Genomic DNA, 17,056 nt, shown 5'->3' with positions numbered 1-17,056 from the left:
CACACACATACACACAAAAAAATAAATTAATAAATAAATAAAAACAAGAACTATGGTTTAGTAGATATATACTCATATTCTAACCAATATTCATCAACAATAAAAATAGAGAGCAAGGTATAACCATGGAAATTGATTCAAGTATCATAAACGTTTGAACATGAAGTTGATTTCAATGAAAAAGTAAATTTCTAAAATTACTTAGTATTTTTTAATTTTAAAATCCATTTTCCTGAAAAGAATGAGCTGACTAAAAAAAAATATCATGGAAAAATTAGCTTTTCTTTCTCAGAACTCTATTATAATGCAAATTAATTCCTTTTAATTGAAGCTTTTTCTCTTAAAATTTCCTTTGGAAAAAAAACTTTGGCTAAAAGTGCAGGAGTATGGAAATGAACTCATTCCACTGTTTATAACAATGGGGAGCTTGAGAGACATAAGTGATATTTATTTTTCTAGTCTTGCAAATGTACAGTAAGTATACCAATTGCCTCCAATAACAGAAATTTTGTTGGAACATCAGATTTCCCCACCCTTAGAATACATTCTTTATTTTGTTAGACATCTGCAAATATAAAATATAATGATTTCTTACCATTCATTTGATTATCGACTGTATTAGTAACAGGCATGTTAGTGGTGACAGTGGGTGGTGTAGTACTAGCAGAGTTTACAGTAGCTGGTGATAAAGATGAGAAAGATGTAATTTTGCAAGGAGCACATAACAGTTAATATGGATGAGCAATCTATAATTAATGCATGAAAACACATAGAAGAGGAATGGAAACCATTTCTTGGCACCAATACAACAGATTCCAATGTTATAATGCAGAAAATGAAGTGATGCTTTCTACGGTCCAACAAGAATCAATTCACATGTCTTATGGCCATACTGCACAAGTGACTGGAAAAAAGGTATTTATAGTTTAGACCCAGGTGTGCCATCAACAGATTGGCAATCAAACAACAAACAGATCAGCAAACCTTTCCATAACTCAGTTCCCTGAATTCATTAAAGGAAAAATTATAGAAGGCATTCTATGCAGATTACACCTGGAAAATTATCCAAACCAAGTCAGTCTGCCTGATACTCTGTGACTAGAGGAATAAAATCTCAGAAGAAAATACATCCCTCTTGAAGAATAAAAATGTAAAGAAAAAGGAAAGAGAATGAAAGTACAGAGTAAATAATTTAAAGATCCCGATACCTTTACTTTAACATTGATGGATAAAAAGTATTTCACAAGGGCAACTCTCACAGAGGAGACATTTTTCAAAGCATTATGTCATAGATATGCTTCTAATACATTTCAAACTCTCAAAGATTAAACCCTTACACAATGCTTTGATAATATTTTCTAATAAATTGGAGGGGTTATATAAGGATACATATATATAGCTAGATATACACATGCATATATGTAAACATATGTATCTATGTATATATAGTAAAATAAAGTATACACACTATGTATCTAGTATATTCATATTAGATGTACATTCATATATACAATAGCCATTTGTTACATATCTCTTTTAACTGAAAAATTATTTAAAACAGAATTACACAGAGAAATGCCTTCCAAAGGCTCTTTATAAAATACTGATTTCCTTGATGCAAAATGTGCATTTATAACTAAAATAACTTTCCATTCCAAAAACTTAAGAACTGGGCGTTATTTTTAAGTCTTTTTATTATCAACAATCAATTGTGTTTATTGTGATGCAAAATACATCACAAAAATGCTTTTTGGTTAGGACATGGGGAAAAGCAAAGAAAAAGCTGCATATCTGGTCCTTTGTCCCAGAGAGTAAGTACTTACAGATATCTTGGATTAAAATTAATAGAACAATTAAAAAAAAAACTTTCAGATCCTGAACTAAATAAAGTTAATCTTTTTTTGGTGTATTTCATTAAACTATTTTAAAGTTACACTGAGTTTGTGAAAAGAAACTAAACTTACTTTTCATAGGGTTTTGACAAATAACAACACAAGAAATGTCTTAGGAAAACAAAGATAATAATAAGTTTCCCCACCCCTGCTTGCCCTAGTCCCACACTGGAACTCTAGAAAAGAGCTTAGGTTTCTACTTGTTTGTTCTCACTTCCAATCTGTCACCTTGGTGCCATGATTCTTTTTTAGTAAGAGATTCAGTTTTTATAAAAGGTATAGCCATGGTTCTTATGTAGCACGTAGAACATGCTAGTTCACGTAGAAATATTTAATAGAATAAATGGGTAAAAAGGAGCCATGGGTAATTAGAAGAAGCAATGATAAAATTAAAGCAACACATTTAAACTACTATTTTAAAACTATTTAGCATGCAACTATTTAGTGTATAATACATAATTAAATATTGACCACGATGTAGTCCTTAGACATCATAACAAACGTATTAACAATGGGTTAGTATAACCATTTTTATCTTAAGATTTAAGTTACATTGCACATCACAAACTGCAGACTTGTCTTAAATTTAACTAAATATTCAAAAAATTTCCCCCTTGTTTTATAGACACTAATACTTCTTCAAACTACTGTAAAACTATATTTATGCTGGACCTTTGCAATATTCTTGAGAAGAAACAGGGGAAATGGAATCCACCCTTGTTGAATAGCATATAATCATTCACATTTTCTAAAAAACTCAGTGCTTCATGTAAATATGTCAACAGTGTGTGAATGCATTATTTTTCCACACTGCATGTACTGTGCACCCACACAACTAAAACACATCCAGAAATTTTTCTGTTTTGTTGGCTTCTGGCCTTCTAAGTGAAAATAAAGATAAAAATCAAAGCAATGGCCACTACATGATCCAAAATAACAAGTACAACGTGGACTCCCTACCTTGACAGAGGGTCCCCAGTTCTGCACAGTTGGCTAGTTCTGCTGCCGGGAGCGGAATCAGGTAGGAACCTTGATTAACACAGAGGGAATATACCAATTTGACTTATGATTAACTGGTACCATAAAAAAAGTCATGAACCAGATGGTTAGTGGAATAGGACCAGCCCTAAAAAAAGCCCACCAAGAATACTCTAACAGAAAAGTTTCTTAAGGTCACTGCAACCTTAATTTTCTCAAATACAAATTCAAGGTATTGAAATTACCCTCAAAATCTTGAACTCAATTTTTCAGCCATGCAACATGAAATGAAAGTAAGAGCTATGGTCCCTTATAGCTTGTGTGAAAAAAGTTCAGGGCTTTTTTACATAATTAATTATAAGGCTCTGGTGGAAAGTCATACAAATGAAACAGTATAGACATCAAGGCTAAGTTTCAAAAGTGAACTTGCAGAATTATGGATTACTCACCAAATACATATTTTTGGTTCATAGACACGAGCATGCCTATCCTACTTACAATCCTAGACTATGTTTCTGTGATTCAAGTCAGTCTTGCATCTGTTTTGTTTCAAGCTTTTACTGACTCAATTTCAGCAGGAAGTAAATTTAAAGCTGATTTTCTAGAAGTAGTAGTAGATTTTCTCTGTTGCAATAAGACTTCCTGTGACAACTGACAGACTTTTACCAGTACATGGTGGCCAAGGAAGATGGGCTAAATGAACTGATTATAAAGTATACAGCATTTGAATAAAGTCATAAGAATAAATACAAAAGTAGATGACATATGTGTGTATACCTACAGATTCATATGTATACACATACATATGTAATATTACATGTTTAAGGGACACTTATATGACAATGATTTCATTCTAATGTTTGAACATTTTCCCAGCTTTCCCACGGGAAAAGGCAGAGCAGATGCATGAGCTCACAAAAATATTCCTAATGAGGTAAACGGTGTGCATAAGCAGAAAACACCCCAGCAGTTTAAAGCATCTCAGGAGGCACCATTTCCTCATTCTTGATTGCCTCAGGCACCAGGCTTAGGGAAGGGATCATGGTATACCAGAAAGGCCAGACTTACAAGCAGGTCTATGATGTGATATCAACTAGCAAGAAGCTCTCATCAGACCTTTATATGTTCATGCAACACAAACTCACTCATTGCCTACAATACATGAGGCACGGAGGTCAGGACAGTGTCCCCTGCAGTGCTGCTGCTCTCAGAGGCATGAATGGAGCTGGCTACACAGTTCTGAGTGCTGAGGGAACGGTGGTGGTAGCAGTCCCCAGGGGGATATGACAGCAGCTTGGTGAGGAGAGGGAACAGGAAATCTATTACAATGAAGGAGACCCAGGAGGCATGTGAAGTAAGAGATCTGGGGCTGCCAGACGATTTCTAAAGCATACACCAAGAAGGTACTGAAGAGATCTCAAGGGAACTTAAGTAATGTGGCATTAAAAATGCAATAGAGTAATTATAGAGAACAGTAGGGACAACATGATACACAGGTAATCAGCACACAGTGGAGGGTCTTGTAGTAGGAGAAACACTGTGTCTTTCTTCCAGTGGTGAATCCCACACACAGTAGGTGAGTGCTCAAGCTGAACTGAATAAATTACTCAATACATTATGAATGACTGCTAAAATTCTGACCTTTTTCTTAAAGGCAATGGGAAAAAATGAATAAGAGCTAGGGAAAATTAGATTTATATTTGAAAACGATGATTTTTGACATTCTCTCACCAAAACAAGGAAGACACAAAAAGAAGGAACAATACTAACAATTCAGGCTTGATATCATGGGTATAGTGAGGAAGGACAGAGAGAAGCATACATGCATTTAAGATTTAACAACTTACAGAAGAGAAGAAAGGACATTTGCTAGTTTCCAAATTGAGAAATAGGCACATAACCATCTCATGAAAGGAGATAGGAAATACCAGGACTGCAAACTTAGGTGGAGATGGGTAAAGAGTAAGGGCTGTAATGAAACTGAGGTGCTGTGCAACATGGGAGTTCCAAGAGGCCTAACCTCACGGTTTTGATATGAGAACAGAACAGAATGAACTCTGGATATTCCCAGGGTTAAGCATCAGTCATATAGAACACAGAAGTTAAAAACAGCTTCTGTGGAAAGTGGTCTCAGGGAACATAAGTGAAGAAAGTTCAGTGAAGGGTGTAGCGGTACCAATCAAGTATGCCAGAGGGACAAGGAAATGATGGAGACCCATAAAGAGTCCTCATTTTGTTCTGGAATTTTGGTAGCAGTTCTACAGAAATTAGTTTTAGTCACATGGGAATGATTCAATTCAGACTTCTGAGGTTTGAGGAGTGCATGCTGGATGAGGATGTTTGGTTGTGCAAGGAAGCTGAGACAGGGAGGGACTTTACAAAAGTTTTAAAGACTGAAAAACTAAACCAAGTGTAGTCTGGAAAAAAAAAAGCATTTGAGGAGGCAGAAGGTATGGCAGGATGGAGGGAGAATCATTTCATCTTGAATACCATCTGCCCTCATGCCTTTCCATCACCATGTATGTCCACTTTTTTCAGGACCTCATTCTCCTATAGGCACTCTTGTATTTTGGTAATGAACTTTTGAAAGTGAAAAAGCCTTTAAAACTCAGAGCGAAAGGTAGCAGAATACAACAGTCACTAATATGCCATTATGTAAAAATGTGAGTATGTAACAGATGTGATTCTGCAATCTGTATTTGGGGTAAAAATGGGAGTTCAAAACCCAATTGAGTCAAATGTATGAAAGATGATATATCATGAGCTCTGTAATGTTTTGAACAATCAATAATAATAAAAAAAAAAAAACTCAGAGCGACTGAGGAAATCTCAGTCACTAACATGCAACAGAGGAGACTGTTGGATCGAGTTCTCTGGTTCTCAAATTACACACAATGCTGGCAGTCAAAGGCTCCTTAGGCCACTTCTGGAACTGATACAATATCTCTGGAAGACAAAGGGAGATAAGGGACAGTGGTGTGGGAAAGAAGTTCTTAAGCTAACTACATTTCCACTACATTATGTTAGAGAGTTTAGAGGTGGAAAAAAAAAAAGAAAAGAAAGTCAGACAGCTATGATTTAGAACAAGATATGCAATCATTTTCTTGAACGTTTTATCAGTTTCATTGTACAGTACCAAGTATAAATATCAGTGTGTGACGGGCTTTCCTGGGAAATTATAGCATTTGCCTCTCAATATTTTAATTTGTTGTTCTTCCTGGGGAATTTTACATTAGCAAATTAATATTGCCTTATAAATACTCAATGAACACTATTTTATGATGATCTAACAGGGCAATAGAAATTTAACAGAAATTAAATATGAAAACTGCATTATGAAAATGGTATTAAAAAAATAACCAATTTAATTGGAAGGAAGTTACCATAGTGAATGAGATTTGACACTACAAATACACCAAATTACATAAACAAACACATGAAATATAAAAAGTCTATATAGTCAGGCATAGTGGTGTGTGACTGTCATCCCAGCTACTCAGGAGCTGAGGCAGGAGGATCACTTGAGCCAATAAGTATGAGGCTAGCCTGGCTAACATGGTGACATCCCATTTCAAATAAAATCAAGAAAACAAACAAAAAACCCAAGAGCAAACCCACTCTTTCATTTCTACCTAGATCCATTTCCAGCATATCTGTATAAAATAGCCAATGTCATGATCAATTTGGTTAGGCTGATGGATTTACAAACTGGGAGCTTAAAGAAGAAGAGACAATCTTCTCTTCCAGATACTGACATATTTATCACCAACAGTTTTTATAACATGAGCTGTGAATGTTCCCTGATTTTTGAGGCTAACAAAAGTGTTTACTTAACAGAAAAATTTAGTCAAGTTTTCTTGAAAAAAGCAACAAAAACATGTATATGAGGAGTTGGTGAACAGCTACATAGCTCCAATCTTTTTTCCATACCTATTGTTGCTCTTCCCAAATCACACTACTGAAAGAAGTCACTATATATTTATGTAAGTTATGGTTTAAATGGACAGATGTGCAGCCAGTAGCTTATCTCATACCCTACTTGATAATCCAAATAATGGTAACCCTAATAGTAATTTCCAAAAACCATAAAATTAAAAAGTGGACCTTCCCCTTTTCTCTTTCAGGATTTGATAAATTTTCAATAAAATATGTTCAAAATTAAATTATTTCTGGAAATTACTATGCTAATAAAGAGTTTGAGTCTTCTCAAAGAATAAAATTCCTTGTAAAGATAAAGTGATTCTATTTTACTTTTATTTCAAGATGATTTAGCAATCTAAAAATGCTAAACTTAATAATTTGTTAGGGAGAGAGGGCAGGATCCAACAATGAATGAGTTTTGTAGCTGTGAGGGATAGAACTGTAGAAATTAAGAAAGGGCAGGTCTCTGAGAGCTGATGAAGCCACAGCAACAAGGTGCAAAATCTTGAAGATGAAAACAAAAGTCTATAAAATTGTAAAAATTTCTGGAGAGGAATGAAAACAAAATCGGGTACTTGTGATCTGTGTCTTATCTCTATATCCACAGTGACTAATAGAGGGAAGTGCTTAAGCTATGCTTGTTAAATAATGTAATTTGTTTGAACTCCTGCTATTCATTGAGTAATACTGTACCACTCCTCAGGAAAGAGCGGTAATCAGTAAAATAAATAAAACGGTTAGAGAGAGCACTGTCTGTTCTTTGTGAAAACTGATGGACATCAGCCAGTGTCTAAACATGAATTATAACACAGGCAAATGCTTGCACCTATAATTAAAGAGTCAACTAAGAAGATTATCTGTTCCTGAAGGTCATAAAACTGAATGTTTAAAATTTTGTTCTAGGAAAAATAAAGGTGCCACAATGTGAAAAAGAATTATTGCTACATCAATCATTTATTTCTGGACAGGAGAAGATTTAATCATAAATTTAAAAATCAGGGGAAATTTTCTTACTTCAGGCATATTCATTCCCCAAATAAACTTTGAAAAATAAAGGGAAACAAAACGTCCAATTATGAAATTGTTAAAGCTTTTAATAATAACATTCATGTTATTATGGCAAGGATATTTAACATATGGGAAACAAATGACAGGACATTTAAATATGAAATGCAGACTATTGTTTTACTATCTTACTTTCATTATAACTAATCTGGCAAAACACCATTGGAAAATCCATCCATTTCCTATTACAAATTGATGCTGGAATAGCTCATACCTAATAAACCCTGTCAGTCCAGTGGAATGCTAGGAATGGGATCCTATTTTCTCACTGGTTACTGTACTGATCATTAGTTTGTTGGAAATTAAGATAACCATAAACAGCAAAGCAAAATGTTCTCCAGAAGAAAAAAAAAAAGAAAGGTTAAAATGTTAATAGAACACACTTTTTTCTACTTCTTGAAGTTTTTCTTTGCTAACAAAACTAGATATAATCTCTGCTTCAGGTATTTCCTGTCAGTTAATAAGTAACTGGGATTCTTCAACTCCCAGAGCTGATGATTAAGCAACAGGAAATCCCCTTCTCCCATAATTACTCCCAACACAAAGTTCAGGGCACAAGTGAACCCAATTGGGGTGTCTAGTGTCATCCTGGAATGGAAAGAAGGTGGCTATAAAAGAGAGATTCAAATGAACTCACTCTGATGCATGTGATAGTCCTTTGATGAAATCATTTTGCAAATGACTAAACTACGTGAACATGTATACATTCTAGTAATCTTAAGGCTTGGAAAAGAAGTCTTGAAGATAAGAGTTTAAAAAACATAAGGATGCATCATCTCATTACATGTGGATTCTAAAAAAAGTTGAAATTATAGAAGCAGAGAGTAGAATGGGGGTTCTTAGGGGCTGGAGTGTGTGAGATAGAAAACTACAGTTAAACAGAAATAAGAAGGCAAGGAGATATATTATGCAATATGATGACTATAGTTAAAAACAATGTAATGTACACTTGAAATTGCTAGGAGAGTAGGTTTTGAATGTTCTCAGCACAGATAGATGTCAAGTATATGAGGTAACAGGTTAAGTAGCCTGAATGAATTAGGTAACAGGTTAATCAGCTTGAATTAGCCATTCTACCAAGTAAAACATATGCTGAAACACCACACGGTACACCACGAATCACTACACTTTTTGTCTGTCAATTTTGAAAAATTAAAATTAATTAAAAGCAAAGAAAATATGAAGACTCCCAGACACAATTTGGAGAAGGAGACCAGAGTTTTAGCCCACCAACCACCTCCACTACTCAATTTCCCTAAGGTTCTAAGGTTTCCCACCCTGTATTAGCAGAAAGCAGTAGCCTAAATTGCAATTCCCACACTTAAATGCCTACCAGGGTGAGAGGTGATCTAAAGACAAAAGAAAGGGCTGCAGTAGGAAGGATATGGGGAGTGCTGAGGGCTGAGTTGACCTGGAAGATCTCTAAAGGGGCAGATGCCACTGAACTCCACTTGCATCATCCATGTAGAAATTCCAGCTAAGTGCTTGTATTTTGATTGCCAGAAGAACTCCCAATATTCATTTTTGTGTGAGATCTATTTTTTGTTTAGTGTGGGAAATAATTCATAGTTTAAAAGAATTATGTGGAACAAAAGCAAATAAATGACAATAAATACCACCACTGCCAACCAAGACTAAGGGTTAAAGAGCCTGTAAGTGATTGGCTCACTTTGCCTGAAGATCTGGCAGGTCTTTTCCAGGTTTTCCCAAAATGTGAAATTCAGCAAAATGGACTCTCATGATTCCCTGGACTAGTTCTAGTGTTGGCAATTTTCTCACCAAGAGCTTAAGAGTAAATATTTTAGGTCTGTGGTGTATCCATCACCATCAGTCAACCTAGTCACTATGGCACAGTTGAAGCCATAGAAAATATATGCAAAATGGGTATGGCTATGTCCCAATGAACCTTTATTAAAAAAAAAAAAAGTGGCCTACCATAAGCTCTTAAAATTGTAACTTCTGGCCTCAAGGATCTCATAGTTTAGGAATCCCTGTAATACTATGCCCCTCATATTTTATTATACTAAGGTATCCAAGAAGCACTGCAGGAAAGCAACATTATTAAGTTTGTTTCAAACAAATACCCTGTAAAGCCAGTGTTTTCCCGCAGAATGTACAAAATGTGTTACTGGTTCTTGGACTTCATACTCTTCCCATGGGCACAAATTAGTTCAATTACTCTAGTACCATGTCGCATTTTCTAGTCCTTCTTATGCTGAAAAACAGTATAATTTATACTGGTTAAGACAGCAGAGTTCTAAAGTCAGCTGTTCTGGGTTCAAATCCTGATGTGGTCACTTACTAATTAAGTGTCATTGGTTCAGTTATTTAACCTTCTCGTTCCTGATTCCTCTTCTGCAAAATGGGGTCAAGAATAGAACTCACATGATGAGATGGATGATGTAAGAAACTATTAAATATTTGTAAAGTTTTTGAAATGATATTTGGTATATGTATTCAATTCAAATGTAATTTTGGGTTATCCTAGTCCTCAAGATATTGCTTCATAAAAAGGCAAATATCAGAATAGTCCATATTGTGACTTTTTAACACTGGCCAAGAATATGATGGAAAGAAGGCCTTGGATTGAAACTGATCTCCAAGAAAGTAGGGAATGCTCCTCCTCCTCACTCTTGATGCCACACCAAAAACATACACTTGACCTTCTACATTTCCTCACTGAGTGAACGACTTCTATAGGAGTCACTGAAGGTTCTCTAGCTAATCTTAGACCAAAGTATGATCTTAAGGAACACTCTTAGCTCTTCCAAAGTTTCAGTCTCCTTCCAGAACAGGTTTGTGGTTCACCCCTCTTTCCAACAATCCATAAGAAAATGTCTTCCAAATGACATCAGTTAATAGCCTTCCTACCATCTGCAGGAGTGCTGTGGACCACAGAGAGAGATGGGTGACCTCTATGGAGGGATAGGTGACAGGGATTTCCCAAATCCGAAAGACAGGCACAGTCCAGGAGACTTGGGGAGGTGGCCTCAAATTTACAATGGGTCCTCCTTGGTGCAAAATATGAAGAAAGATCTGATAAAATTCTTCCCAAAGTTATATAAAATTACTTTGGACTTCTAGGCCTCTTCTGCTCTCCTTTACTGAGAGTTATCTCTGTGACTAAAAAGTACATATTATCAATAGTTTAGATTATCATATGGCATTTAAAATTGATAAGAAGGGGCTCAGTGGTAGAGAACTTGCCTTGTACATGTGCCTCACACTCGATTCAATCCTCAGCACCATATAAAAATAAATAAAATAAAGATATTGTGTCCAACTACCAAAACAAAACAAAAGTTGGAATAAAAAAAGTTGTTTTTTTAAAAAAAATCTATATAAAATAAAATAAAATTGATAATAAAATATTTACTATTATGTTTAAATAAAACCTATAATAAAGACTTCCAGAATTAACTTGTATACATAGGAAATATTTGATAGAAGTCTATGTTTTAGAATTAGTTTTCTAAATACTTTGCATTTACCTACTTCCAATAATACCACATTAAAATTTTCGTAAAAGGGAACCAGAGAGAAAAATATTTTAAATGACTGAACATGCTCATTTTCAAACAAATGAAGATAAAAGTTCAAAGAAAAAATTGATAATTTCTGATTATCAAGATTTTCCATAAAATGGACAATTCAGTGTTTAGTACTAGCTGAGCAAATAATATTCTCTTAGGTGGTAGCTGTTTATTTGGGCAATGCAATTATAATTTCATTCTAGGATGGTAAAGATCAGCTTATTAGTAGGTCACTTTCGTGAATAATAACTTATTTATTAATTTATTTTGTTTCAAACCAAGAGCTAACATTTCTATTTGAGACACAATAATTATAACTGTTTTGATAGTGACAAACTGTGTGACATTCTATGACCTAGGGAAATCTTAAGAATGGCAAGACTAAAAGCTTTCATTGAGTCAGCATGGCTTATAATCAAATACAATTCTTGATTATGTTGTGATGATGGAGTAGATAACATTTTAAAAATTTAAAGAGCTCCTTAATGATGATTTTATGCATGTGTGTGTGCAATTTCTTACTGACACACATTTTCATAGAACAGTGCTAAAAAACAAAAACTATCAATTCTTTGTGCCACGGACTTACCACAGCTTAGGTTGCTTTCAGCTTTCAGAGCGAGGGTTGGGATGTTCCAAAAGTCATTCTGCCAGTCGACCACGTTGCCTTTCACATTGCAGCTGAGGTTGGAGAGGATCTTCGAATTCATGGTAAAATTCCAAAGCCGAAAGTTATAAATATCCCCTTTTAGGGAGGCAATTTCATTTTTATTGGAGCCCAACAACAATTTCCCATTCCCAGGAATGACTTTACTAATGGTAGAATCACACGGGACCATTTCGTAGATTCTTTTGAAATGGACACCGACAGAGCCTAAAGAATTATTCCAGACCATGCAGAGCTGCTCAAAGCTTTCAGTGAAAATGTCTTCTTTATCTTTCACAGGTAATGCGCTATTCAGCCAGCATTTTGAGCCAGAAATATTTAGGAAGTAGTCACCATTGGCCTTTCCAAAAGTGAGCAAGGGTTCGAGGGATGCATCTGAGTAAGAGAACGCCACCCAGTCACTGTCTTCATTGCCAACTTTGGCTGCTTCGAAGCACAGCGTGAAAGCACTGAGCGCTGGAATGGAGACACTCTTTGCAACCGATACCTGGTAAGCATCTACTGACTGGGGTAAAATGACTTTTTGATTCCTTAAGGACACAGCAACTAGGACAAAACACAGCACCAGAGATAAGACATGTTAACTGCAGAACAAGGACTACAGAGATGCAAACATCTGACCTCTTCTGTCCTCCACCACTTTCTACTCATTGACTTTTATCCACCCTCTGCCTGCTTGCTCCCCTCTTTCTCTGCCCTTCCTCTATCAACAACCCCTTACCACTGGTCTTAAACCAATAATAACACCAATAAGAAATCCTACCCATTTTAACTCTAATCATGATTGAATCTAATGCTTAAACTCAATTGAAGTTATAGCAAGCTAAGTTGGTAAGTATTTTTTTAATCTCTGAGTTCAAAATTAAAAACAACAACAACAACAAAAAACTCACATAACTCCCCAATTAAGAAAGAACTAGTTTCCAAGAAGGCTTTGTATACACATTAAGATTTTTAAAATTATATTATTTTAACTGGGTGTGGTGGCGCATGCCTACCATCTCAGCAGGTCAGGAGGCTGAGACAGAAGGGTGGCCATTTCAAAACCATCCTCAGCAACTTAGTGAGGTGAGACTCTAAGCGAGTCAGCAAGACCCTGTCTCTAAATAAAATATAAAAAAGGGCTAAGCGCCCCTGGGTTCAATCTCCACTACCAAAAAAAAATGTTATTTTTCAACTGTATTCTAAACATAATCAATAGTTCCATGTTTCATCACTCTTCCTGAACATTTCCAGACCTCCTTCTTCCCTTCAGATATTCCATATCCTTCTCTTTCTTCCCATCAACAGGCTATTTTAGGAACAAATGTAAATAGAATTTTATTGAGAAGAAAGATTATAAGGCAAAATCCAACATAAATGGTATTTTAAGGTGTGGACCTTTTAAACCTGGGCATACGAGCTATTTCTGAGGGGCACTAAAGAGTACTGGTTAAAGGACAGACAATGAAGCTTCATATCCCAGCTGTTCTATAGAGTAGCCATGACCTTGGATTACTTCGCCTCTCTCTACCTTAGTCTCCTCATCTGTAAAATAAACAGTGGTACTATTAACTATATGGTCAATCTGAACCAAATAAGTTAATATCTTGAAGCAGAGAGTGGAGACCATCCCATAGCAATAAAGAGGAAGTGCTTATTATTATTTGTATAATAAATGGAAATAAATGCATTCATTGGCCTACTATATCTGTGATATATATGAAATTATTAAATAACACTATGAACATATTCTTATGCTAATATAATAGAAGTTGATTTAAGGATAAGTATGTTTCCTTAACAATGCTATTTAAGGGGCTGGGGTTGTGGCTCAGGGGTAGAGCACTTGCCTGGCACATGTGAGGCACTGGGTTTGATCCTCAGCACCACATACAAAAATAAATAAAATAAAGTTATTTAAAAAATGCTATTTAAAAACTGTTTCATATGAATGGCAGTGCACATGAACATATGTTAATATACACCAAGAAGAGCTGTATAAGACATCATTTAATATAAATATTCTAGTAAAAAATCCACAGTAGAATTTTAGAGAACTGTGAAATTTAGTCTACATTTTAAATATAAGGCAGTTCAAGGTCTGCTTATGTGAAGGGATAGTCATGCAATATGAATCTAGTATTCTATATGTATTTTATTTTTTTAAAAGAGGCTTGAAGGAAACAGCTGTGGCTATTCCTTATGAGTGGTTATGAGTGTGATGAGGGTATACAATGAATATTAATTCATGTCTTTTTCATTTTCAATTGTCCTATATTTCATATTTTTTAAAACTTTGTTTTGAAAAATTAAATCAAGTGTGTTTTACTTAACCACACCTCTCTAATATCAATCACAAACAGTAAATAACTTCTCAACCAAAACACAGTTTGTAATGATGAGGGCCAGCCATTCTCATGGTTGCCATCTATCTGTCCTCCCCTACCTCTCTCCCTTTCTTTCAAATATATTACATCTACTTAGGAAGCTCATAAGAAGAGGGAAAAACAAAAACAAAAATATGTAACTAAATTGCATAGCCTTAAAGCTTAAGCTTCCTTAAGCAAAGCCTGGTTTTAGAGATTACAAGATTATTTTAATGTTATGAGATGCTAGAATCTGGGAAACATTTACTAATAATGTTTTATTTTTTTCAGTTAAGTACTTTCAGGGGGCTTTCCTCAGGCTAAGTTGTTTCCTTAATTATTAATAGCTCTTTGTAAATTTACATGTGTTTTCTATATTTGTCCCCTAGGGTGGTTTTTTCAAAGGACAACATCTCTCTCTCTCTCTCTCTCTCTCTCTCTCTCTCTCTATATATATATATATATATATATATATATATATATATATATATATATATATATTTTTTTTTTTTTTTTTTTTTTTGCACTGGGGATTGAATCCAGGGTTGCTTTACTACTGAACTACATCCCCAGCCCTTTTTTTATTTTGATGTAGAGACTCACTAAGTTGCTTAGGACCTCACTAATTTGCTGGTGCTGGCCTTGAACTTGCTCAAAATAAAATGATTTCTAAATAAGGATGCTTTAAATTTTCAGTGGAGAGTTGTTAGAATTACAGATTTTAATTATTAGCAGTGGAGTATCATCATTGTCTTCCAAGCAGCTTTTAAATGCTCTACATATAAACACTATAAAAGAATTAAGCTCTACTGTAACCAGATTTGGGATCTGGTAGTCATAATTTGCTAATGAGAAATGCTTAGAGAACATTAACAGATTCTTGCCCTTAAGTCCTAATCCTAATCATTCACATTCACATAAAAGAGCATAACTCTGTCTTCTGGTCTTTGTGTTTACTGTAGCACATGTTAACTGAAAACAGAAGGTTGGCGCCGCCTTTGGTTTACATACCTCTGATGTAGCTGGCATTGAAACCTTTCTTCTGGATGCTAAAGTCACTTGAAAAGGACACATGCATCTCATTCGCACTTGAGTTAAATGATAGTCCTTTGGCTGTTGCTCCACAAAATTTAGTCTGGCTCTCTCCATTATCAAGGGATAATGAGTCATAAATGCAATTGGGAGCTTCTTCAATGTCAAAGTCATTAAATGTTATCTGAATGATGTAGCCAGTGGGGGCTCGCAGGGTCCACATGCAAGCCTGGCTGTTAGGGTAGTCGTTGGGGTAGCACGGAGAAGTAAAGGTCCCAGAAGGGCTGGATAGGACGACCCTGCAGTTGGCACATCCCCGCACTGTTGGCCAGACAAAAGAGAGACAGAGAGAAGGGCTGGGATCAGATGCGCACAATAAACCAAGCATGCCACACACTAGGGACAGTCAAACAGAAAACATTTAAAAATACCAAAATACAGTCGGGAAAATTAAAAGGACCATGAAACCATTTCAAGAAGAGAAAGAAATGCCAAGGGTGCAACAAAAAGGAAAAGAAAAACACAAAAATTTAGAGCAATAATTTTTAAACTCTAGGTGTTATATATAATGCACACGGGTCTTGCCATACATCACATCCCATTTCACGATCACAAAGAGCCTGGGGAGTCACTAGTGGATTTCACAAAGGTTCACTGACCCAAGTTAAGAAACTCCACGTAGTAATAGAACTGGATGGGAGAAGGTATATTCCATAAAGGGAGAGCTCAATATTACAAACCGTGGAAACAAAGAAAAGAGAAACTCTTAGGAAATAAATGGTTGAAGAGAAAGCTAAAAACACAAAAGTTAAACAGGTTATCTTAAGGCAGATTGTACTTTTCCTCAAATTCAAATAAACATTATCACCTTGCGTGTGTAGAATATTTATAGTACTGAAAGTACTTCCATTTATCCCGTTTGTTTATCATGGTTGGTAATTATATGCTTCAGTGATCATCTCATTTACTCATTCATTCAGTAAATATTTACTGAATGCCCGTGTGTGCCAAGCACTATTCTAAATAGTAACATACCGTACTAGCGGGAAAGACGCTCCCTGTGCAGGTTTACACTTCAGACTCAGACCTAAACCAATATTAAACATAATTACAGATGATGATAAAAAAGAGGGGGGGAGTAAAGCAAGGGATAGAGAGGGACAAGAATGGTTGGGCACATTGGGTGGTTATCCAAAGAGGTGATGTTTGTGCAGGGATCCAGATGAAGAGATGGAGCATGTCATCAACACACTAGGGGAACAACATTGTAGGCTAAGGGTCCTCAAAATTAAAGCCTCACTAAACGAGAGCTGGGTCTCTCACACTGAACTGCATGTCCCATGAGGCCAAGGGCCACATCTCTGTTGCTCATCACTTTGTTCTCAGTGCACAGGTGATATGCTTTAGACATAAGGTGTTCCCCAAAAGCTCATGAGTTAGACAATGCAAGAAAATTTAGAGGTGAAATGACTGGGTTATGAGAGCCTTAACCTAATAAAGACATTAATCCCCAGATAGGGATTAACTGAATTGTGACAGTCTGCAGGTAGGCTACAGCTGGAGGAGGTGGGTCCCTGGGGGTGTGGCCTTAGGGTATGTAATTTGTCCTGGAGAGCAGAG

The 17,056-nt window shown here is 35.7% G+C and overlaps 1 protein-coding gene across 2 annotated transcripts in view; it reads right to left on the bottom strand.

The window, feature by feature from the left end:
* ADGRG6 (adhesion G protein-coupled receptor G6) overlaps window positions 1-17,056 on the bottom strand; it is a 136,439-nt gene that overhangs the window by 55,372 nt on the left and 64,011 nt on the right. For both annotated transcript variants that reach the window (XM_081295583.1, XM_081295584.1), the window contains exons 3-5: window positions 15,416-15,757; window positions 11,979-12,602; window positions 2,853-2,921 (exon numbers count right to left, since the gene is read on the bottom strand). In XM_081295583.1, the coding sequence (XP_081151709.1) occupies window positions 2,853-2,921; window positions 11,979-12,602; window positions 15,416-15,757 (1,035 nt within the window). The remainder of the gene's footprint in view (window positions 1-2,852; window positions 2,922-11,978; window positions 12,603-15,415; window positions 15,758-17,056) is intronic.

The sequence above is a fragment of the Spermophilus citellus genome (genome assembly GCF_964194105.1).
Source record: "Spermophilus citellus genome assembly, chromosome: 5".
NCBI lineage: Eukaryota > Metazoa > Chordata > Mammalia > Rodentia > Sciuridae > Spermophilus > Spermophilus citellus.
The sequence above is the reverse complement of the archived record's forward strand: the minus strand, read 5'-3'. Positions and strand labels throughout refer to the sequence as shown.